We start from the raw sequence: 25,064 nt of genomic DNA, 5'->3' as shown, positions 1-25,064 counted from the left end.
GATAGTTTTTAGTATATCAAATAATAATACATTAAATTAACAGTCATTTTTAGCTGATTTCATGATCATGTAAAGCCTGTTTATAACACTATATAGGCTTATTACTTTTATATTAGGTTACATTAGTACTTTCATTTACTATTAGTCAAATCACATGTTATACAAAAGGTTATTTCACAAATCACACGCCAGAACTAATCCCAGTTTAAATAATTGTCTGTGCTTTTTTATTTCAAGGTTTTTATCACGTCAGTAAAGGGTTTCAAATCAGTGCCACAGCAGCAGGTTATAATTATAAAGTGAATTATTGCTTACTTTAGTCTCTGAACAACAGAGTGTCAAGTATAAGCCATGACCACATCATGATAAGACAAACGCATTGTAAATACAAGTTATCAATAAACCAAACAAAAACACAACATGGCTAATGCAGGAGGTATTGAAGTTATTCTTGATACATATTTGTTGTTAGTAAACATCAGTATATTCTACAACATCTTTGATCATAGTTTCTATACTTCACAGACTGAGATATTACCAGTTGCAGCTTTATAATGTTCAAGTATGCAAGGCTACACATGACAGATTGCAAAAAAAGGCTTTTCCTTAAAACTGCAAATGAAACAAGACAGAAAACACACAGAAACTCTATGAAGATCAGTTCCAAATGAATGGATAAATGCATAATAAATGGGAAATGCAAGGAAATGCAGTGGTTACAGTTTGACCCTTCAAGTGCAAGACATTTCCAGGGAAACAAACAAAAAAAAAGTGATCAGTTTCACTATAAATGACATGATAAAAATGCACACAAAGGATGTATAGAATGATAAATAATAAGTAAAATTATAGCTTTAAAAGAAGCAACTACTCACTTCCTGTATAGGTCATTTTGATCAATGCAAATTTCACACGTAGATTTAGCATACATAAAATATAATGCAATATAAAAATATCTCCATAGTTCAAATATTGGATTGAAGTGGTAACCTACCTTCATGTATTTTGTTATATTAACCTTGGTCCAATTTGGTATTTAAGACACATACAAAATATATGGGGAAAGTATGTTATAATTATATATTTTTATAAATATTCTTCCTTTAAGTTAATTGAACATGTCCCAACAACATACACACGCTAATGTAAGCAGAATCCTTCTCTGTATAGGATGAATGAGTTGTGCATATTAAGTGTCAGAGCTGCAGGAGCTGCTGGCAGAGTGTTCGTATGACCTCTCTGTGCTCATACAGGTACATCTGAGTTTCCCACAGCATGTCAACCAACACAGCGTCACTGACCTCGTCCAGCATCACCTCCTGAGACAGCTGAGGACTCAGCCTGAGGCACACACCAGGGGGACGACACAAGCAGGTTAGCAGATGACAGATGGAGAGAAGAAATTGAATGAAAGGTACAAATGAAAAGAAAACTAAATGATGATGGAAGAAATTAAGAGAAATTAAACACATATAGGACAGAAAGAACATACAGGAAGGAAGGAAGGAAGGAAGGAAAGGTAGGAAGGAAGGAAGGGTGGAAGGAAGGAAGGAAGGAAGGAAGGGTACGAAGGAAGGAAGGGTAGGTAGGAAGGAAGGAAGGAAGGAAGGAAGGAAGGAAGGAAGGAAGGAAGGAAGGAAGGAAGGAAGGAAGGAAGGAAGGAAGGAAGGAAGGAAGGAAGGAAGGAAAGAAAGATAGGGATGGGAGGGAACAAATGATAGGAAACAAGAAATTAAGTGGAATCAAAAATGGGTAAATTAATAAAATAAAAGAAAGAAAGAAAGAAAGAAAGAAAGAAAGAAAGAAAGAAAGAAAGAAAGAAAGAAAGAAAGAAAGAAAGAAAGAAAGAAAGAAAGAAAGAAAGAAAGAAAGAAAAATTCAAGTAGGGGAGGAAGGAAAAGCAAAGAAAAAAATACAATTCGAGAAAAGGGAAAAATGAAAAATAAAATGAAAGGAAGGAAATAAAATCATAAAAGGGAAAAATGAATTGAAGGAAGGAAAAATTAAAAAGATATTAAGAAGGAAATTCAATGATAAAAGATGGGAACATGTAGGTAAATTAAAGGAGGAAAGAAATTAAATTAAATGAGAAGGAAGGAATGAATGAAGAATAGATGAATGGAAAGAAGAAAGACAGAGAGGAAGGAAATAAAAAGGTATTAGAAGGAAATTAAATTAATAAAGAAGATAAATAAATGAAAAAATTAAGATAAATTCAAGGAGGGAAGGAAGGAAAAAAAATGAGAGAAAAGGAAAAAAAATGAGAGAAGAAAGAACGAACAATTAAATGTTTTGAAGGGGGAAAATGGAAGGAAGGAAGGATTAAAAAATGATTAAGAAGGAAATTAAATGAAAAAGGGGGAAAATGTAGGTAAATAAAAGGTGGAAAGGAATTAAATTAAATGAGAAGGAAGGAATGAAGGAGAGATGAATGGAAAGAAGACAGGCAGGGAGGAAGGAAATAAAAAGGTATTAGAAGGAAATTAAATGATAAATGAAGAGAAATTAAAGGAGGGAAGGACGCTGGGAAAAATAAAGAAGGACATAAAATTAGAGTAAATGAAAAATGAAATGAAAGAAAGTAAGGAAAGAAGGAACAATTCAAAGTACTTAAGGGGGGAAATGAAAGGAAGGAAATACAATTACATAAGAAGATTTAGATATTATAGAAGAAGAAAAAACAAAAGGAGGGAGGGTAAGACTTAATTGAATGGAAGAAAGAAAGGAAGAAAATTCATTACATGAAAGATTGAAGGAAATTAAAGAAAGAAGGAAGAAATTAAGTGAAGAAGCGGATGGAAGAAAGGAAACAAAACGAAATTCAAGTGGTGGGACAGTGGAGATGAGTCACACAAAGAAAGAAATGATAGGACACAACAATGTAGAAAAGAAGAGAGTGAAAGCAGAGGCAGAAGGAAAAGAACAGAAAGAGTGCAGAGATGAGTGCGAGTCAGCTGACCTGTGATAGTTTATGTCGGCCATCTCACACCACGCTCGAGCTCGGTCCACTGCACAGCCGTCTGAGTCCGTACACTGACATACAAACACAGACATAACACCACCAATCATTCCAACATCACAACAAGCGTCTACAACGAAGATGTGTGTGTAACTCACGCAGTCCACGAGCATCTTGCCCAGTTCTCTGGCGCCAACGAAGGTCTTGGCCAGTTCCAGCGGGTTTGAAGGCCTAAACACGTCCACAGAGTTGACCGCCACCTGAGGAGGTTTACCCGTCCCCAACGACAGGACCACCCCTAACCTGCTCACGTCTGGCTCGCGCCCCTGACAGAGACACACTCTCTTACAACATTTCACCAATGTCCAATGGATCTTAGTCGGGAAGTACGGTATACTCCTTCTACCATAAGGTGTTGGTATTACAAACAAATATATTGCAGTCAATTACATTTTTAGCCAAAAGTGAGTCTTGAACAGGTCATTCTTAAAGGGATAGTTTACACAAAAATGAAAATTAGCCTATGATTTACTCACCCTCAAGCCATCCTAGGTGTACATGACTTTCTTCTTTCAGCCAAACACAATCGAAACTAGACTCGCCAGTGATCATAGTTTATAAAGGTTTAAATATGGATATTTTTCTTACAAAAACCCATTGCTTCAGAAGGCCTTCATTAAAGGTGAACTAAGTAACTTTTTTACCTTAACCGAACAGCTTTGGAGTCATTGTAATGTTTATATTACTGATTTCGTGTTGAATGGTGGTCGTCTCGCACCCCCCTGGTGCCTGTGAGCCGCAAAACCACCCTTGCAACTTTGGGCCTTTGCACCTTTGCAAGTATCGTGTGATATCAGGTCTCGCGAGGTAACAAATTGCTTTACGGCAAAAAACAGATCTGATAAAATTCTGATAAAATGAGCATCAAACAGAAATAACCCGGCGCCGTATACATGTGGTGTTGGGCGCGCGCAGCTCTTAAAGGGGCCATGCCTTATTTCCACTTGTTACAGCGTCCATCCTACTGAACAGGTACCGGTGTACAGGGGGAGGGGATCCGGCCGTGAGTGCGAGCCATCTCTGCGTGAGTGCTATTCACGACAGTACAAGTACTCCACAGCGACTCTAGGGGTCGCTGTTTGACAAAAACGGAATTCCTACTTAGTGCTGCTTTAACCCACTGGATTACTTTTATGATGGGTGGATGCACTTTTTTGGAGCTTCACAAGCACTATTCAATGCCATTACAAAGCTGGAAAGAGCTGGGATTTTATTTTATATAACTTCGATTGTGTTGGGGTGAAAAAAGAGAGTCATATAGACCTAGGATGGTTTGAGGGTGAGAAAATTATAGGATCATTTTCAGTTTTTGGATGAACTATTCCTTTAAGGCTATATTTGTGTATCAGACCTGTGCCTTCAGGGCTTTGCTGTATTGGTGTATTTCTGTCATGGCATCTAGCGTTGGGTTGTTGGCCAGCAGCCCTCCATCCAGAAAACGCCCCATTGGCCGAAAATAAGTGGGAGCTGCTCCACTGGAGCGGGCGGCGCGCCAAACTAATTGCTCTGAGAGAAAGAGAACGTGAATGAGCGAGAGAGCGTAAAAGAGAACCAAGCGTGCAAAAGATGATTAGCCTCCCACAAACAAACTAATGACCGATTACTTCCAACGTGAGGTAGGATTGCGCAATAAAAACACCAAAAACCTTACATACGGTGACCTTTCCATTCCACACGCACTCTTTCTCACACACACCTTCATCCGTCACCTTCCTACGCTTTCTAGGAGGTCGAGTATATCCTACAACCAAAAGATCTTCGTCCTCCCACCCTGAAACAGCGACAGTGAAGCTTCACGCATCATTTGATATTGAGGATAACTGAGAAACCCAGAGCCCGTCAACATGCTCATAAAGAGCACGAGGGGAACATGAGTGTTTTCCACCGGCACAAAGATAATTAGCGTAACGATAGCCCGAAAATGAAAGTACAGAAGAGATTTACCCTGTGGCACAGTGAGGGGTTGAAACGTGGCAGTAGATGTGTACGGAGGGTCTCTTTGAAGGACCGGTGGGTCGTAATTACGAAACAGATGCAGTTCTCCAGGGTGTCTGTCTGCAAGAACGCTAGTCACCATTACTCTGAGAGAAACAGACAGGAGATGGATTAAAAACAAGCATTTTCTGACAAATATGTGAGCTCATTTTGTGTTCAGGGGTGTTGCAAAGCGTTAATAGGCAGTTGGTGGGGTGTTCCGAGGTATCGCTAATGCACTGCTTAGGAGTTCTGGATGTTTGCCAGTGTATTAAAAAGGATTATTCAGGTGTTGCTACATAGTTGCTGGGGTGTTCAGAGTTGTGAAGAAGTTTTGGATGGTTGCTAGAACACTACAAGCGGGTACTTGGTTGTTGCTAGGCAGTTGTTGGGATGTTCAGAGTCATCAATAAGACATTTCTAAGGAGTTGTGGGTGGTTGCTACAGTAGGGCATTGCCAGGGTGGCATTGCTTGGGTGTTCGGGTGGTTGATATGGCATTGTTTGGGTGCTCTGGTGGTTGATATTGCATTGCTTGGGTGTTCTGGTGGCTGATATGGCATTGCTTGGGTGTTCTGGTGGCTGATATGGCATTGCTTGGGTGTTCTGGTGGCTGATATGGCATTGCTTGGGTGTTCTGGTGGCTGATAGGGCATTGCTTGGGTGTTCGGGTGGCTGATAGGGCATTGCTTGGGTGTTCTGGTGGCTGATATGGCATTGCTTGGGTGTTCTGTTGGTTGATATGGCATTGCTTGGGTGTTCTGGTGGCTGATATGGCATTGCTTGGGTGTTCGGGTGGTTGATATGGCATTGCTTGGGTGTTCTGGTGGTTGATAGGGCATTGCTTGGGTGTTCTGGTGGCTGATAGGGCATTGCTTGGGTGTTCGGGTGGTTGATAAGGCATTGCTTGGGTGTTCGGGTGGTTGATAGGGCATTGCTTGGGTGTTCTGGTGGCTGATAGGGCATTGCTTGGGTGTTCTGGTGGTTGATAGGGCATTGCTTGGGTGTTCGGGTGGTTGATAGGGCATTGCTTGGGTGTTCTGGTGGTTGATAGGGCATTGCTTGGGTGTTCTGGTGGCTGATAGGGCATTGCTTGGGTGTTCTGGTGGCTGATAGGGCATTGCTTGGGTGTTCTGGTGGCTGATAGGGCATTGCTTGGGTGTTCGGGTGGTTGATAAGGCATTGCTTGGGTGTTCGGGTGGTTGATAGGGCATTGCTTGGGTGTTCTGGTGGCTGATAGGGCATTGCTTGGGTGTTCGGGTGGTTGATAGGGCATTGCTTGGGTGTTCGGGTGGTTGATAGGGCATTGCTTGGGTGTTCTGGTGGTTGATAGGGCATTGCTTGGGTGTTCGGGTGGTTGATAGGGCATTGCTTGGGTGTTCTGGTGGTTGATAGGGCATTGCTTGGGTGTTCTGGTGGCTGATAGGGCATTGCTTGGGTGTTCTGGTGGTTGATAAGGCATTGCTTGGGTGTTCTGGTGGCTGATAGGGCATTGCTTGGGTGTTCTGGTGGCTGATAGGGCATTGCTTGGGTGTTCTGGTGGCTGATAGGGCATTGCTTGGGTGTTCTGGTGGTTGATAAGGCATTGCTTGGGTGTTCTGGTGGCTGATAGGGCATTGCTTGGGTGTTCGGGTGGCTGATAGGGCATTGCTTGGGTGTTCGGGTGGATGATAGGGCATTGTTTGGGTGTTCGGGTGGTTGATAGGGCATTGCTTGGGTGTTCTGGTGGCTGATAGGGCATTGCTTGGGTGTTCGGGTGGCTGATAGGGCATTGCTTGGGTGTTCTGGTGGCTGATAGGGGTGGCTGATAGGGCATTGCTTGGGTGTTCTGGTGGCTGATAGGGCATTGCTTGGGTCTTCGGGTGGTTGATATGGCATTGCTTGGGTGTTCTGGTGGCTGATAGGGCATTGCTTGGGTGTTCGGGTGGCTGATAGGGCATTGCTTGGGTGTTCGGGTGGTTGATAGGGCATTGCTTGGGTGTTCTGGTGGTTGATAAGGCATTGCTTGGGTGTTCGGGTGGTTGATAGGGCATTGCTTGGGTGTTCTGGTGGTTGATAGGGCATTGCTTGGGTGTTCGGGTGGCTGATAGGGCATTGCTTGGGTGTTCTGGTGGCTGATAGGGCATTGCTTGGGTGTTCGGGTGGTTGATAGGGCATTGCTTGGGTGTTCGGGTGGTTGATAGGGCATTGCTTGGGTGTTCTGGTGGTTGATAAGGCATTGCTTGGGTGTTCGGGTGGTTGATAGGGCATTGCTTGGGTGTTCTGGTGGTTGATAGGGCATTGCTTGGGTGTTCGGGTGGTTGATATGGCATTGCTTGGGTGTTCGGGTGGCTGATATGGCATTGCTAGGCAGTAGAGAGGATGTTCTGGGTCTTTGCTAGACAACAGCTTACAATTTCTGAATAGTTGCTATGGTGTTCTGGTGGGGAAGTTGTTGTTTGGTTTAATTAAAATCCCAAACCTTAAGTATAAGTACCTGGGGTGTGTGACGTCCGTCATCTTGGTATTTTCTCCAAACTCGTTCTTCAGAAATTCCTCCAGAGGGCCAGACTCATACGGTCGAGAACCTTTAAACACCTGTTCCTTCATCCTGAAGTACAGACAGCGCAGATACTCCATCGATTTACCTGCTCAAGTACACAATAAACAAAATTATGCTAATGCATGTACCCGCTTACAGTAACCAAGAACATATTTTTACAATTATAAAATGGATCATTCTGTTCCTAGATGCTGATAGGTCAATACAGTTTTATAAATCTACTTAAATATTATATACTAAATCAAATACCGTGTACAATAGCTAGAGCCAGTATGCCACCGGTGCTAGTCCCAGACACCCAGTCAAAGAGTTCCCTGATGGGACGTCCTGCCTCTTTCTCGAGAGAGATTAACATCTGGATCAGAACCAGGCCTTTAATTCCTCCACCATCAAGACACAACAATCTGTCCATTCTTGAGAAAAATAAAAGCAAATGAGTAATTAACTTATTTGTAGGCTTGTTTTTCTATCAATCTTAATTTAAATAACATACTTCTTGCTTCCTGGTTTGAGCCCATCAACCTCTACAAATCCACGAGTCATGGCCGTGACAGCTGTCGCCACATACATGATGTCATCAAACCCTGTGGACCAATTATAAGCAAGATGTGAGAGCAGTGAACCAAATTATAGGCAGGTTGACTATCATAGATATGCAATACCTAAATGCCACTGTTAATAAGTGTGATATGCAAGCATGTCTGTCCCTTTGGAAAGGTCAAGTTCTACCAGCAAACAGATTAAAGTGATGATGCAACAAGATCATGCTTCGCTGGCATTCTCAACTGTAAAAGACTAGGCTCTTTTGTCTCACAGGTTTGTACAGTAGGCTGCACAATTTTGTGGCATTTATGTTGGTGTAATTATATTAGGTTGTTAAGTGATCGCTCGAGTTCAATCCAAAATGTTGACCTTTCCAAGATGACGGCTGCTGCAGACAAATCCGGATTAATCAAATGGTGCGTTTAGATATTCAAGATATTCTAGTTTATATGACATAAGAAAGCTTCAAATAAACGTATTAGGTTTAGAAATACAGGCAGCACAGAAGTGAACAAAGACAACTTTAGGGGGATATCTGAAAGAGTGCAGAAAAATAAGAGGACATAAAGCAAAAAAGTTAATTAATATTTAAATATAATTAAGAATTGTCATATTTAAAAAGAGTATGCAGCATATTTATTCTACCTTATAATATACCTTGATCCTTTGTGGAAAAATTCACTCCCACAAAGCTCTGCAATGAGCTCAGCAAAAATATGCATCCAAGATGGTGGATGAAATCAAGAGAAATGTCGATTATTTACTTTAAAAAATAAAATAATTTACTGATTATTTTACAAAATATTAGTATTAGAACTTATTAGACTATCACATTGTTAGCTTAGCAACATGCTATGGCCAAACTCTATTGAAATCAATTGTAAATCGAGTCTTCACTGCTCTTTATATGAGGAACACAGTTATACATTTAGCCTACCTACCCATGTTCAAAACCGGCCACTTATCAGGTTCCATTTCAGTAAAAACATAAAAACTACAGAAGAAGACTGAAGGACAGAGGTGAAAGATATTGCCAGGATATCTGAAGTTGAGGCGGGGCTTTACCTATGCCAGGAGGCGGAGCTTTGTTGATGCTGGGGATAGGGCTGTCGAGGGATGGGGGGTGACACCGTTCGGCCCCTACACTACACAGCATGTTCAAGAGCACCTTACGGTTGGGCCCTTCAGTACAAGCGCAGGATTAGACACATGCACGCGGCCACACCCACACCATGCACACGAAAGAAAGAAAGAGTTCATGTTGACTGAGAAAACAAGAGCATGAGTCATTCGTGTAGTTAAACACAGATATGCAAAAAACATCATGACACGCAAGCGTCACATGGTTTGTGGCGATAATCTCACAACAATTACAACAGCCAATCAAAACATCAGGACCCATCAGATAGCTTCTGCCGGTTTTTCCAGAGAATAGCTACTGTAGACTTATGATGAAGAACACATTTTAATACTATACACAATATATATTGCCACTATCCATGATACATATTGTTGCATTTTTGTATTGCGATATATTGTTACACGATATATAGTTACACCCCTACTTTTTTTTTTTATTTTAAATAAATAACTACTCAAAAAAATATAGTCTTTGCGGATTTAGAAACATGAAACGTGGAACGATTGGCTGATTGAAAATAAAACGCATCACCTTTAAGGCAAAAACAAAAGCAAATCATTAGTGCGTCAACAAATGAACTTTACATAAACTTGCATTGTGACATGTTGCACAGTTGTATATATATATATATATATGCATATCAACAAAATTTATGGTAGTTTACAGTTAGATAATATTATGCTTGCGTGCAAACACCCCAAATGATGTCATGCAAAAGGCTCTGGAAAACTGTGCAACTAGAAATTGAAAGAGCTTGAACACAAATCTAGCCTTCAATCTCACATACATGATCTCTGATAGCATCTCTCTCTCTCTCTCTCTCTCTCTCTCACCCTTGCTGGTACGGGCGGCGATGAGTCCTGGTGTCTCTCCCACGTCATTGTGAACCTCCACATCTGCTCCGAACACCATGAGAGCTTTGATCAAGTCCATGTGGTCCAACTGTGGGCCCAGAGGACACAGCATATAAGAAAAAAGACACAAAATAGAAAAGGTGTCCGCTTTACCTACAGGGTTCCTACACATTTTCCATTTCAAAATTCCATACTTTTCCAGACTCAAATATCTAGACCTCCTTCCAAACTATTTTTCAGAGCATATTTAACATGATTGTCTATATGTGTTATATAGTAGTCATCTGTAAATATATATTTTTGGTTTTCTTAAAGTGATCATATGCTCTTGCATGATGAGAAAAAACCTAAAAGGCTTTATAACCTGCATATATTCACCATATTCTGCATATATATATATATATATATTCTGCATATATTCACGCTCAAACATCAGTTTGATACTGTAATTGATGATTGGTGATCGTGCAACAACCACAAAGTACAGTTTGAAGTTCAAAATGTTCAACAATCAAACAATCTTTGCCGTATGATACATTTAATATTAGAAAGTCTTAATTTTATATTTTAGAGAAATTATCACGGGCAATAGTCTGAATTCTTTAAACACTGATATTTTTCCATACTTTTCCAAAATTGAAAATTACTTTCAATCAAATTTCATACTTTATCAGACTGTGTAGGAAAACTGTACCCACGTTTTCTGTAAAATTGTTTCAGAAGGAAAATTGTTAATTATCCTGTCGATTAGTGTGATCGCGTTACCTTTTGAAATATAAGAGCTTTGAATTGTTTGTATGAAATTTTTATTTTGCTTATTCTTGTACACAGTGTTTTTGTCCACTAAAAAAAGTATGAATCATTTTCGTTAATTGAAAAAGCTAAAATAAAATAGAAATTTTAGATGACAAGTGTATGCTTAAAAAACTTAAATGAGCATTAGTCTAAGTAACTGAAGTACTACATTTAGAGTTAAAACTAAAATGAAAGCTAAAAAACAAAAAGCATAACAAAGACTGAAAATATATATATAAAAAAAGCTAATTCAAAATATGATTAAATACCATAATAGTAAATAAATAATACTAAAATAACGTTTTTTACTACATTATTTAAAAAAAAAAAATTATGACAAACTCATTTTGGTATTTTCAATAAATTAATTTAACTTTTAATTGTTATAATTTAATAATAAATAAATATTATTTATTAGTTATCAATACTTATAACAACAATTTTTTTTATTAAAAACTGCATAAATTAAAGGAAGTACAACAAGTAACATTATTATGCATAAATGTTTCATTTAAATTTAAAATTCATTTATTTGAATATTTTTTATTTTATTTTATTACACATATTGGGGTGAAATATGAGCCAGCCATGTTCTTGACAGGCCTAACGAGTTCTCTCTCATACCTTCATGGCGAGGTGCAGTGCTGTGTTTCCGTCCTGGCCCTTAATGTTGGGGTCGGCTCCGTGTGTCAGCAGAGTCATTGCGGCCTCAAAGCGCCCCCTCTTGGTCAGGATGTGTAACGGACTCTCTCCGGTCTTACTCAGGTAGTTGACGTTACATCCTCGGTCCAGCAGTACGCGGCTCATCTAGAGAGAGAGAAGACGCAGGATGGTCAGAACACAGATAGTATCGGCCTCAGACCGTCGGCTGAACGTCTGATGCATAAGGCACACACAATGGGAAACACTTCAGGAGTTTCGAAGGCGTCATCTGATTGGTTGAATTCTACAGGATTTCCGGGAGACGTGCGTGTCGTGTCAAACCGTAAGATAATTCCTCAAGTAAGGGTGTGTTCACACTTGTAGTTCGGTTCTCTTGGTTCTTTTGGTCCAGACCAAAAAAGAAAATGATACATTCAGTCCTGGTTCGCTTAGCGTTCACACTGTCATCTTTAAAACGGAGTCTAAAGATTCAAAACAACAACAAAAAACGGCTTTTATAGCGTATATTTTGCAACTGAACATCCAACACAATGCTGTGTTCTGGGATAAATGCGTTCGCTATATGTGCGTAGCTACATATAATCCCTCCGTCACACACACACACACACACACACACACACACACACACACAGATCTGCTGTGAGGAGATGTGGTTCTGATGCCTCTACCGATCTGTGATGGGTAACATCACGACTATGATGAGAAAAAACAGATACGCTTGAGCATTCTGCCCTTTTTAGGGTCTCATCTTCCTGTGTTTGGTTCGTTCACATGTCTTTGGTCCGTGATGCGTTCATATTTCAGTCGAACCGCACCAGAGTTTGTTAGGAAGCGGAGCGAGGCCCATCTTTTCAGCGTCTCGGTCCTCTTGTTTGATGCACCAGGGTTCAGATGGCAGCGTTCACGCTTACTCAAATGAACACTAACACTAACAGAGCAATCACACATAAATTAGTTTTAATCCAACCAAGCCTGAACACACCCTAAAAAAGCAAAGTAAGTATTCCTGACCTCGGGAGTCTTAACCCAGTGGAGAGGCGTTCCGCCATAAACCGGATCCTCCGCTAGAAGTTGATTGGGATTAGACGATAAAATTGCTTCGGCACAACTAAAGAAGAGGAAACGAGAAGAATAAGATCGATTCACTGAAACTGAATTATCAACGAAACAATAAAGATTCCTGGTCCGCACCTCTTCTCGCTAAACTTCATGGCGGCGTGGATTGGGTAGCCACTACTTCCCATGATGTCACAGCGGGCTCCGCCCCCAAGCAGACCCTTGACCACCTCCACCCTCCCGAGGCGGCACGCGATGTGCATCGGCGTCTCCCCGGAGGCGTTCAGCTCGTTCACACCCGCGCACAGTTGCGCACACAACACCTAGCGGAAACGAGAAAGACACAATCATCGAATATGGGAGTCAGTCATTCAGCAAGCGAGCCCTGAGTTGACCTCTCACCTCTATAATAAGGGCGGAGTCTTGTTTAGCGGCGCAGTGCATGGGCGTCTCCCCGTTCTTGTCCTTGATGTCGGTGCGAGCCTGACACTCCTCCAGGAGCTCGCGCACGCAGCCCACGTCTCCTCTCTCGCAGGCCAGGTGCAGCGGCGTCTGGCCCTGAGCGTCGCGGGCGTTCATCTGGCTGTGAGGGACCACAGCAATCCACATTTCAGAACTTCTGGATTTAATGTTTATCATCGGACTGAAAAGTGATTCAGCGATTTTTTAACATGAGGTTGGTTTAAGGTTTTTATCTCACGTGTGCATGTTGTGATAACGCTGCATGTTGCGCAGCTTCTCACATGCCATTTTAGAAAACTGTACAAAATAGGAAAGGGAAGTTGGAATGTAGTGTGGCGAGACATGCTAAACACTGTAGGAAACTATTTTAAATTAGTTTTATATCACTAATTTAGCTCGGTGACCTCTATTAATGCTATTTCTGCTTTTAAAAATGACTAAAGCACAGGACTATTTAAAATGAACCAATAAACTGTGACAAAAAGATTCACATCTATGATCATTTTTCCATATTAATTAATTCGATTTTTCACTTGAGGTTTTGATAATAAAGACATATATAAAATGGATAGTATTCATATTTAACTTCCATTAAAAAAAAGAATTTTTTTATTAAAAAATGAATGTCGACTTCTGATACAGTGCTTTTGACTTTTGTAGGTTTCCCATTTATAGTTGAAAAAAGCATTTTTAAGGATTCATGCATATTAAATGATTAATAAGGGCTATATGACAGTAGTTTTAGTTTGAAATAATCAGACTGCTCATTATTTAAAGGTGCTGTAAGCTGATTTTGAAATTGCACACATAATTTTCACTACTACCTACAGTATCAGATGACATTTATATTTGTGATTTGGTGAATTATAGAAATAAATAGATTTTAAAAAATGAATGCATATTAAATACATATAAATATGCCAAATATAAATAATATTAACATATTAAATATAAAATATATTTTTATTACGTAATATAAAGAAACCTGTGACCTGTGTACAGACCTCATTTTCTTCATTGAGAAATAAAGCACACTATTTAGAATTAAAGCATACTATTGTTTTTTAATAAATATATATTCTTATATATTTCTATTTAAATACAATAATTTTTTATAAAAAATTGGCAGAAACTTCTCACATATATGCTGCATCCGAAATCGCATACTCTCGAGTAGGAACTTGTAATTACTCTTCACGACCGCTAAAAAGTACGTTCTATATAGTATGAATGTAATCTGGACGTACTACATTCGCCATGTTGTCATTATCATGTGATCTACCAGCATCAGTTGCGTCGCTGCCATTCATAAATCCTCTCCCGAGGCCTCATGGGATAGTAAAGTGTCCATCGTATGCATCACACTTCAGTATCTCGCCAGAAGTAGTAGGTCATCCGGGGACTTTTGCCTGCTGTTTTATGAGTACTGTGAATTCGGACACACTTATTTTTGTCACATAAAGGAAGTATGCGATTTCGGATTCAGCCATACTGTAGGTGACCTTTAAACTTAGTCTTCCTCTTGATATCATACCTCAAAATGTAATTGTGCTTGAGACAGTCTCTCAGTCCGATATCCACAGCGACGTGAGCCGAGCTGTAGTCGGGGTGATTCCGCACACAGTCCACGATTGGCTGGAGCATCTCGGGTTTCAAAGGTGGGCGGAGCATCTCATAAAAGGGGCGGAGTTTGAGGGTGTACTGAGGAAACCAATTCATGGCATCTGCCTCTGAAGATACCTGGAACAACCTGAACACAAAGACAACAAAATCCCAATTCCTTTCGTTCTTGAAACCCACATATGACGCGCTAATGAAATTGTGGTTGATGACAATGAAACGCTATATTCCGGGGGGTGGCGTTATTTAACAAGAGCCTGGATCCACAATGGTTCTTTGTGGCTTCCCACTGCTGGTTACAGTCATGTGCTGATGGGAATGCAAATCAATTCGACAGAATGGGAGTCTGAAGCAATATGGGAGTTTTTGCAAGACCACTATGAAACCACAAGACTTTTACAGGAAATCAATTTATTGACTGAAGTGGGGTCCTGGTATATTGTGAATATCTTGACTAAAGGGTCTCACCTGAGGGCCACAGAGGAAGACTCGGGACAGAGAAGCAGGCAGTCCCACGACTGGCTCTGTTGGTTCCTGTACAGGACCAGCCGCCCCTCCTGTCTCAGTAGCACTTTCCCATTATATTCCGCCAGCTGCACATCCCTCACACGGTACGGGTTGGAGAACAGGTTTGACACGGAGCTCACCGTGTCCAATATACGGCCCAGGAACTGCATGGTGAGCTGGGGGAAGAGAGGGAAGTGGGGTGTTGATGCTCTGATTCTCCATTTTATCTGACCAATGAATTTTCACGGGTTGATTTAATGTTTATTATCAGACAGAATATATTATATTAGAATTTTTTTTTCTAGGAGGTTGGTTTAAAAATGTATATAATAAAGGTTTTTCTCTCACTCGTGCATATTGTGGTAACGCTGAATATTGTGTATTTTTTTCACATGCTTTTTCACTGGTCATTTGAGATTACTGTTTAAGGACTATATATATATATATATATATATATATATATATATATATATATATATATAGTTTTTATTTATTTTTATGTTTACAATATTATGTTTACTTTATATTTCAAGATATAAAGGTAATTATATCATAGGATTTATAAATAAATAAAATTGAACTAATTTCCCTTTTTTATATTTCTCTGGTTTATGTACAGAATCTGCAAAGTTTACATTATATTTAAAGATTCAGAGGTCATAATATTATCGTTTTTTTTAGTTAAATACATATACATACATATGTACACACACATATTATATATATATATATTTTTTTTAACATTATTATGTTTACTTTATATTTGAAGATATAAAGGTAATTATATCATAGGATTTTTCTTTTCTTTTTCAGATTTTTCTTGTTTATATATATATGAAAAATTGAACAGTTGAAGACTGGAAAAATGTTGCCTGGTCTGATGAGTCTCGATTTCTGTTGAGACATTCAGATGTTAGAGTCAGAATTTGGCGTAAACAGAATGAGAACATGGAACCATCATGCCTTGTTACCACTGTGCAGGCTGGTGGTGGTGGTGTAATGGTGTGGGGGATGTTTTCCTGGCACACTTTAGGCCCCTTAGTGCCAATTGGGCATCGTTTAAATGCCACGGCCTACCTGAGCATTGTTTCTGGCCATGTCCATCCCTTTATGGCCACCATGTACCCATCCTCTGATGGCTACTTCCACCATGTCACAAAGCTCTAATCATTTCAAATTGGTTTCTTGAACATGACAATGAGTTCACTGTACTAAAATGGCCTCCACAGTCACCAGATCTCAACCCAATAGAGCATCTTTGGGATGTGGTGGAACGGGAGATTCGCATCATGGATGTGCAGCCGACAAATCTGCGGCAACTGTGTGATGCCATCATGTCAATATGGACCAAACTCCCTGAGGAATGCTTCCAGCACCTTGTTGAATCTATGCCACGAAGAATTGAGGCAGTTCTGAAGGCAAAAGGGGGTCCAACCCGTTACTAGCATGGGGTACCTAATAAAGCGGCCGGTGAGTGTATATATGTGTGTGTGTGTGTGTGTGTGTGTGTGTGTGTGTGTGTGTGTGTGTGTGTGTGTGTGTGTGTGTGTGTGTGTGTGTCGACTCGTGACTAAAGCAAGATGAAACAACATTAGTTATGAGTAAAACTGCAAACACAGGCATCCGCAGGAACATCTGCATTGACTGGTTTGATAGAGGCAACACAAACTAATGGTTTATGTGCGTGCAGTCAATTCATTCATCTCGCAACCGAAACTCTCACCTAAACTGTTAGCATTTGACGCTCGCAGTTTAATCGTTGGCTTTTCACAATCACTAGCAAGTAGCTAGCAACTGACAAAAACCCCCCACAAAACTTGCTTGTCAAAACTACATGCCACAAACCAGTTTAACAGTCAAAAGTAACAATGTAGATGACTGTCATGATGTGTCATCCGTGCACGAGACTTTGATCAGAGCCACACCAACAGTCAGCACTCGTTTTAAACTAAACGCCACAAGTGTGCATTAATCCTCACTAAAATATAAAACCTCTTAGTCATTTATTAAATCGTTACCCACGCTTAACGCCTTACCTTTGCGCTATTTCATTATTCCGTACGGTTATTGATGTACTGAGACGCAGCAGATCGTTGACTTTTGATAGGACATCAACAATCACTACATGACAACCAACCTTGTGTAAGATTGTCTGACAGACGCAAGAGCCAATAAGCATCCGAGTTTCCAGCGCGCAACCGCGATTCCAGCCAATGAGGGGGAGGGGGCGTTTTTCGTCGACCAAAGCACTCCCTTCAGGATTCACGCATATTAAATATTTAAAAAGGGATATACGAGCAAGACTTTTTAAATAATCAAACAGCCCATTATTTAATTACCCTGTATGCTGTATTTGGAGTAACACATATCATTGTTGGAAAAATAAGACCTAAAAATAACCTGTAGGGATCGTTCTGGAGAGGTTCCCTTTAAAGTTGTCACGAAAAAAAAAAACTCCCTGCAACAACAAAGTTTTGGAGAGGTTAGTTTTTTGTCTGCTCAAACCAAAGTAGCAAAATAATTAAATTCAATTCACATTTACTTGTGAAGCTCTTTTCACAATACATATAGTTTTAAAGCAGCTTTACAGAAAATGTATGTTAGCTAACATGCAGTTAGCTAACATGTATTAATTTAGGTAGAAACATCCATTAAAGCAGTTAGTTGTGACAATAATGATATAGAAAATTTGGCAGTTGTGTATGTTGATTCAGAGTTGGTGTCACCTCAAGTCTTTGCAGGAGTTGGCACCATCTCTTTACAGAATCTAGAAGTCTTCATAAGCTGGATCCAAACTGGAGCTGACATACTCAGTTTCCTCAGGATGGGCATCCCAAAATAAAACAGAAAAGCAAATGGAAAATGACATTTCATAACATTTCCAGCAAAAGATAATCATGTGCATTTGATCTGATATAACTGTATAAGTTTAGGAGATGCATTATATGAATCCTTGGCTAAAGAAATGTGTCTTTAATCTAAATTTAAACTGGGAAAGTGAGTCTGAGCCCAGAACATTATCAGGAAGGCTATTCCAGAGTTTAGGAGCCAAATGCAATTTCACTCTCCCTCCTTTTGTGGACTTAGACCCTAAGAGAGTTTTGTGACCTTGAAGAGCGTGATGGATTGTAAGGCGATAGAAGATCAGTTAAATACACAGGAGCTAAATCATTTAGGGCCTAATAAGTCAGTAGCAATACTTTATAATTGATTCAGAACTTGTAGCCAGTGTAGAGATGATAAAATTGGTGTTATATGATTATATTTTCTTGATCTAGTAAGTACTCTAGCCGCTGCATTTTGGACTAATTGTAGCTTGTTTATTGAGGAAGCAGGACAATGCATTACAGTTATCTAGTCTAGAAGTCATGAATGCATGAATGAACTAACCTTTCTGCATCAGAAACAGAAAGCAGTTTTTGTAACATATGAAATATGATTTTCGAAAGACAAGTTGTTGTCTATAACTCCCAGGCCTGGAACTAAGATGAAGTAACAGTACATCCTTCAAAATGCAAATAGTATTTTAAGAGATTCTTTGTACAGGTTTTTTGTCCAATCTTATCTGAATTTAATTGAAGAAAATGACTGGTCATCCAATATTTTATATCTTTAGCACATTCAGTCAACTTGAATAATTTAGAGATTTCTGGTCGTATCATCGTCATAACAGTGGAAACTAATTCCATGTTTCCATGGTCAATAATATTACCAAGTGGCAGCATATTGAAAATAGCAGAGGGCCTAACACAGACCCCTGTGGCACTCCATAATTTGCCAGCACAGCAGCACTGAGCTCAAGTAAAGCTAGTATTGCGATACATCCATGGCCAGAACAGCTAGAAGTAAGTCTTGAATCTGTCATTTTAACAAGCGCAGTTTCTGTGCTATGATGTGGTCTTGAGCCTGGACTAACATTTCGCATAGATATATTTTTTTATTAAATTTTTTTGCTGGAAGGCATTAAACGGAAGTTGCGATAGTCTTTTCTTCCCTATTGTGACGTGTATCCGTGTGAAACGGCTTCTCGAAGAAAAGAGACGTCGGTGCAAGTGGGAGGTGAATTAAAGATATAAAATACTACAATATTTCATTAAAAACAAGAATTGTTCAATTTTACTTTATGGTGACTTTAATAATTCAACTCTCTGTTATTGTGATATAGGAAACCAACGATTGTGATTTACATCTTTAAAAATTGTGAGTTTATTAATCCATCCTATATATCAAGAAATATATTATGAGGAAATGTTCTAATATTTGACTACCTCTCGAGCCGTTTCCAGGACTACCGGGGCTAGTTGACCCGGATCACGTGACAGCGCGGGGTTTTGTTGCTGTCACAGATTTGTAAAGTGAAGAGCCGCGAGACAGAGCCGTCTGGAGCGCGCGCACTAAAAGATGGAGCAGGAGCTGTCGGCGACCGGAGACCGGGTTTTCGCCGCGGAATCCATCCTGAAAAGCCGCGTTAGAAAAGTAAGTAAGAAACAATTAGGTTTAGGGTGACTGGGGGTGTTTTTTTACGACGTAAAGTACACAGAGGGGGGTCATCTTTCGTTTGTTCCGCGATGCGGAGCTTCAAGGCGCCTGCAATGACAAGAGGGGGAGGCCTACTTGCAGATGTTTCCCCGTTTAGCGACCCAGTGCGTTTATTTACATTGTCAGAATGGAAATAACAAGTCAAATGTGGGTCATTTGGATATGCAACTTGAGTTTATGTTGTAAAATTGGGTTGTGCTGTGCTGGGAACTGACAACAGCCCGCTAAAAGAGCAGCAGGGGGAGGCTAAAAAGGGACAAAGTGTCTGGCATAAGTCCATGACAAAATCAATGCATGCTGGCTGACCCAAGATTCAAAGATCTCAACAATGCAGGAGGATCGAGTAGTTTAAATACTGCACGGTGTCATGCCACATGGTTTAAAGCGTTGGTTGTGCTTGTATTAGGTTATATTTAGATAAACACTTTACTGACCCCCAAAAATCAAATAAATGGGCATGAGGTTGAAATAGAGCATGCATTGCTCATGCATTCTTTAGTTAGAGTGAAATAAAGAGGATTTTCCGTTGTCTTTCTCTTTGCAGGGTCGAATCGAGTACCTGGTGAAATGGAAAGGTTGGGCTCTAAAGTAAGTGTGTAAAATATATAAATATTTCAATGGATAGGCCTATACTTTCACATAGAGTTGCAATGCAAACTGTATTTTAACCTTTTCTGTTGTTTGAATGCAAAGGGACTTTCTTTTTTTGGTTTTACTTTGAGACATTTTTGCATTTTCTGCACAAGTATTGTGTAACAGCTGCAGCTCTATAAAGAAAATAAAGGGATTTTTATGTTACGGCTTTGAATAATTTATTTAATAACTGGTATAATTATAAACGGTTATGGTAATTATTTTAAACCTAAGCGTCAAATCTAATTTACATAAGGAACATTACATTTACATTTTAATGGTAAGTAAACTACAACAAATTGACCCAATCCGCAAACAGTTTGTGAATTAGTTCTGGTGTAATGAAAAGAAAGTGTTTGTGTGCCTGCTGTTACTACATGACACTTTTGCATGCATCGTGAAATAGGCCTCATCATCGCAGAAGTGTCATTTGGGTAGCTAAAAAAGGTCAAGCAGTGTTTTGACATGATATACTACATCTAAAACTATTTTTTAAGATAAAAAATGTATTAGTTTTTATTATAATGCATGCATTATTGATGAACTGATATAAATTAAGAGCTATACAAATGTATTTATTGTCACACCACAGCACAATTGAAAGGATCTGTAACAAGAAAAAAACCTATAAATATAAGAGATGGAACGATGTACTGGCCAATAATCCGTACCGGACGATAAAAGCAATTATTTTCACCATCGGCCGATCAGGATTATATCGTGTCAATCAAAAGGGGGCGAAAAAATGTGTTCTGAGTCAGACTGCAACCCATACTGTGTGGGAAGGAAATCTCGTGTTGAATTTAAGGAAGGTTAACACGAGATTAACGCATTAACAGTTTAAAAATAGCTATGTTAAAGCAGGCTCTATTTGACCCTATACATTACCATTGTTCAAGCCTGGGTTGCCAGGTCTGCAGTTGTTCCCTGCACCAAACATCATTTGTAGCTCGCCCCCATCCAATAATCACAAAGAGCTTTGTTACTTGTGATAAGAAACAAAGTCTTAGCTTTTAAATTCTGTCCATTTACTAGGGCTGCACTTACTAGGGCTTGCTGGGCAAAAAAAAATCTAATTTCCGATTAATCGTTTTTCAAAATGTGGTCTATTCAAAATCTATTTTTTTTTACATAAAAATACCTAGCCCTAGCTCTTACCTCAGAAAAGTTATCCAATGTTCACAGTTTGTTAGTTGGCTATAAAAACAGGAGCTTATTATTAAATTTACTGTTAATTATACATGTATGCTTGGTTACATTTGTCACGAAGACAAGTGTTTATGAAAACTACTGTATCTGCAACTGAGTTGCATACAAACATTTCAGTTTTTATTTGAGTGTGATTATTATTAAATCTGAAAATAAATACCAGTTAAATATAAAAGCTCTGTTGTTAATTTTCACCTCTAATATTATAGTAATGTACCAAATGAGAGGATTCCCTTTATATTTTGCAGCATTATTTGGGAGAGATTTTTTTTCTTTTTCCTTAGGAAAATCAAACTATCGGTAGAGAGATCATTCTGAATAATCGGCTATCGGTTTCGACAGAGACATGTAGTATTGTGCATCTCTAATAAATACATCCGTTTATTTTAACTGAAATCTTGATGGGGAAACCTTGTACCCATTACCATTTTAAAGATTCAAATGTTTTGCAATATAGACACAGCACATGGGAACCAGAGGAGAACATCCTGGATGATCGTCTCATCGCGGCCTTTGAGCAAAAGTGAGTGTCACTTAAAGACTTGCCTTTTCCTCTTAAAACCTAAATTCTAAAATTAAGTAAAGTTATAAAAATATAAAAAGAACCAAAATATTTATTTTATATACAGTGTGTATATATGTCCCATCAGTTCTTATTTTCAGTGTAAGAGCCATGTAAAGATTGTTTACATTCATTCTTTTTCTTTTCTTGCTTTATTTTTGCAGCTTTTTGCTGCCAGTCAGTCTGGAAACTAGCCTCTATGATGAATTTTTAAACAAAGAAGATTTGTATTACACTTCAAAGGCTTTCATTTAGATTGTTATGGTTTAGGCTTGACACTAAAGTGATGTCATATTTTCCTTGGCTTAAATGGTGCTGTCCCACATTTCATAGGGAGCGGGAGTTGGAACTTCATGGCCCAAAGAAACGTGGACCTAAACCAAAAAACTTTGTACTAAAGGTTTGAGTTTTCTTAAAAATGTTCATAGAAATATATGCTTTTTTTATTTAAAAATTTTTAATACAAGTTTATGCCTTAGGTGTTTTTAAAATGTACAACTTCCTGTTTGATACTTTCGTACTTCTCGGTCATATTTGCTTTTTGCCTGTCTAGGCACGGGCACAGGCGGGTGATAGACCTCGAAGCTCAAATCCCAGACGCACTCCACTCCTCAAATCCCAGACGCACTCCACCTCAAAGCCTCCCACTTCTTCCTCTTCTGCAAGTTCAGCTGCTCCTCAGCCTTCACCATCCTCTTCCTACTCTACCGCTCCAACCCCTAGAGTGCACTCTCTCGCTGCTGCTCATAAACTGAAGAAAGACATCCATCGTTGTCATAGAATGTCTCGACGACCTTTGCCACGACCCGACCCTCTGGCCGACCCAACAGGATCCACATCTTCACCCCGTCCTCCCATCTCTCCCTTCTCCGAAACTGTCCGCATACTCAACCGTAGGGTCAAACCTCGGGAGGTTAAGCGGGGACGCATAATCTTGAACCTGAAGGTCATTGACAAAGCTGAAAATGGTGGAGTAGCCAGTAGAAGGTCAGCGCAGTCGTACACGGGGCGGGCGAAAGTCCCATCCAGGAATCGCATCATTGGGAAAAAGCATGGGGACATGCCTTATAGGCCATTCCAACATCCTATGAAGATGTTGGGCTTCCCAATGTATGGCCAGCCATTCGGGCTTCACCCCTGTGGGCCAATGTCCTCCATGGCTAATGAAGGGTCCAATACTGGAGCCAATCAAAGAGGTGGAAGCTCCTGTGGTTGCCATTCCTCTGCAACTGCGCAGAAGTTTCAGTACCAGCCTCCACCTTCTCCATCCAGCTCCAGTGGGTCTAACGGCAGCTCCCCGTCATCTCAGAAACAACTGACCCAACCTGAAGCTCCTACTTCAACTAAATTGGGCTCCCCAGCCTCATCACGTTCCCGAGATGCCTCCAAACCTCACCCAAAGTCCAGCCTGACGCCATTCCTCCCTTCCTCACCCTCCTATTCGTCCTACCCATCATCCTCTCCTGAAGACGAAGACCAGGGCTCTCCGAATCTCACCACTTCTCGGGGCCGAAAACGGAAACTTCAACATCGAACCCAGCCGGGTCAAGCCTCGGTCAGCCAGGTTAGTGACCGCAATACTGCTCCACTTCATGAAGATAACAGGGTGCCAAAAGAGGGGGACCCCGATTGGCACCCTGAAATGGCACCCAGCTGTGCCAATGTAGTGGTGACTGACGTCACCACAAACCTTCTCACAGTCACCATCAAGGAATTCTGCCATTCTGGAGCGGGTTCTGAACCCTCCTCCCCTTGCCAGGCTGACAACCCACCCACTCCCACCACAGCTGCCTCTTAAAAAGTCCCCCCTAAATGCCCCCAGCCAAAATATCTGCCCACTTAACCCCATGAGAACTTGCCATAATGATATTAACGCACCCTAAAATAGTTGCGTAATTGAAATTAAAATGTATTTTTGGTGAAATTAAGAATTATTGAAGTAATACTTAAAGGCAGGGTTGCTTCCCTTGACCTATACTTTTTAAACAGCATGTTATGATGGTTTTGTAGTGCTTCATGCCTTTCTTCCCCCTCTTTTTTTTCCCCAGTGATCCTGTCTTTCCACAGCCTTTTTGCCCAGTAATTGCACCTTGTCTTGTCACCACCAGTGCTGTAGAGACCGCCATTCCCATATCTCCAGACCTAAAGTTCAGAATCCACCCAAGAAATGTTGATCTCAACAGCTTTCTTGGACTCGAGACGTTTTTTTTTATCTTTTGAGGTGCATTGTTATTAGGATACCGACCACAAGATGCTTCACTCCTGCTTTGGAAGTTCAGCCAGTGTGGGTGAAGATCGTGTATCCGCACACGCACTTGTTAGATAACACTTATTGTGGCAAAATGCCCATTTAGGCATCCAACCCATGCATTGATCTCGCCAACTGTCTCCTTTGCTAACGAAGAACCATTGCTCATGAAGAACCCATGTCATCATTGCGCTCACTAGATCACCTGGGCGTAGACGTGACTGTATTTAAATGCACCAAGCTGCGAAATCCTGAGGACAGTTAAGTTATTTCCTTCCACTTGAACGCTTTGATCCAGATGTCTGCCGAGACTCTAAACTGACTCAAGTGTGAATGCTGAGGACTGCATCTAATGTGTGGTACTGTACGTTAAACCTTCCACACACTCAACAACCCGCTTTCCTTATTGGAGAAGTTCCTTCTCACATTTGCCTTCTGACTACAATAGTTTGTGTTTCATGGAATAGTTACTGTATTTTTTGGGGGTTGGTAACCAGAGGAAGGAGTTCAAATACCATTTTAGAGACTTTTAGAGCAAGTGGGTCTCAAACCTACCAAATATAACAGATTGCCTTGGTTGATGAAACCCTCTTTCGCACTCTCAAACGATACAGTCCGGGACCATGTTTATGGCGAGTGTTATGCTGGCGAGCTTGTCTGCAGGTCCGACCAGGTGCTAGAATTGCCAATACAGACCT

At 40.2% G+C, this 25,064-nt stretch overlaps 2 protein-coding genes across 4 annotated transcripts; one reads left to right on the top strand and one right to left on the bottom strand.

Annotated features, from left to right (window-relative positions):
* Window positions 1–1,196: 1,196 nt before the first annotated feature.
* pla2g6 (phospholipase A2, group VI (cytosolic, calcium-independent)) lies at window positions 1,197–17,320 on the bottom strand. 2 transcript variants are annotated; one of them, XM_056269667.1, is made up of 17 exons: window positions 17,212–17,320; window positions 15,137–15,351; window positions 14,583–14,798; window positions 12,989–13,169; window positions 12,722–12,909; window positions 12,542–12,638; window positions 11,492–11,674; window positions 10,052–10,160; window positions 9,143–9,259; window positions 8,028–8,118; window positions 7,784–7,947; window positions 7,469–7,619; window positions 4,964–5,100; window positions 4,371–4,525; window positions 3,118–3,285; window positions 2,960–3,033; window positions 1,197–1,341 (listed from the first exon to the last, which is right to left on the bottom strand). In XM_056269667.1, the coding sequence occupies exons 2-17, from the start codon at window positions 15,343–15,345 to the stop codon at window positions 1,197–1,199; spliced, it is 2,385 nt and encodes a 794-aa protein (XP_056125642.1). In that variant the 5' UTR covers window positions 15,346–15,351; window positions 17,212–17,320. The 2 variants fall into 2 exon arrangements, with proteins under 2 accessions (XP_056125642.1, XP_056125643.1); XM_056269668.1 differs by lacking the exons at window positions 1,197–1,341; window positions 2,960–3,033; window positions 3,118–3,285; window positions 4,371–4,525 and adding an exon at window positions 4,532–4,790.
* A 2,131-nt stretch (window positions 17,321–19,451) lies between these two features.
* On the top strand, window positions 19,452–24,860 carry cbx6a (chromobox homolog 6a). 2 transcript variants are annotated; one of them, XM_056269673.1, is made up of 6 exons: window positions 19,460–19,651; window positions 20,259–20,302; window positions 22,014–22,079; window positions 22,452–22,518; window positions 22,672–23,682; window positions 24,167–24,860. In XM_056269673.1, exons 1-6 carry the CDS (start codon window positions 19,577–19,579, stop codon window positions 24,167–24,169), a joined length of 1,266 nt encoding a protein of 421 aa, XP_056125648.1. In that variant the 5' UTR covers window positions 19,460–19,576; the 3' UTR covers window positions 24,170–24,860. The 2 variants fall into 2 exon arrangements, with proteins under 2 accessions (XP_056125647.1, XP_056125648.1); XM_056269672.1 differs by having other exon boundaries at window positions 19,452–19,651; window positions 22,672–24,860.
* Window positions 24,861–25,064: the final 204 nt, after the last annotated feature.

This window comes from Rhinichthys klamathensis, unplaced genomic scaffold (genome assembly GCF_029890125.1).
Source record: "Rhinichthys klamathensis goyatoka isolate OS25496 unplaced genomic scaffold, OSU_Roscu_1.1 h1tg000289l_1, whole genome shotgun sequence".
Classification (NCBI taxonomy): domain Eukaryota; kingdom Metazoa; phylum Chordata; class Actinopteri; order Cypriniformes; family Leuciscidae; genus Rhinichthys; species Rhinichthys klamathensis.
This window is presented reverse-complemented; position numbering and strand designations above follow the sequence as displayed.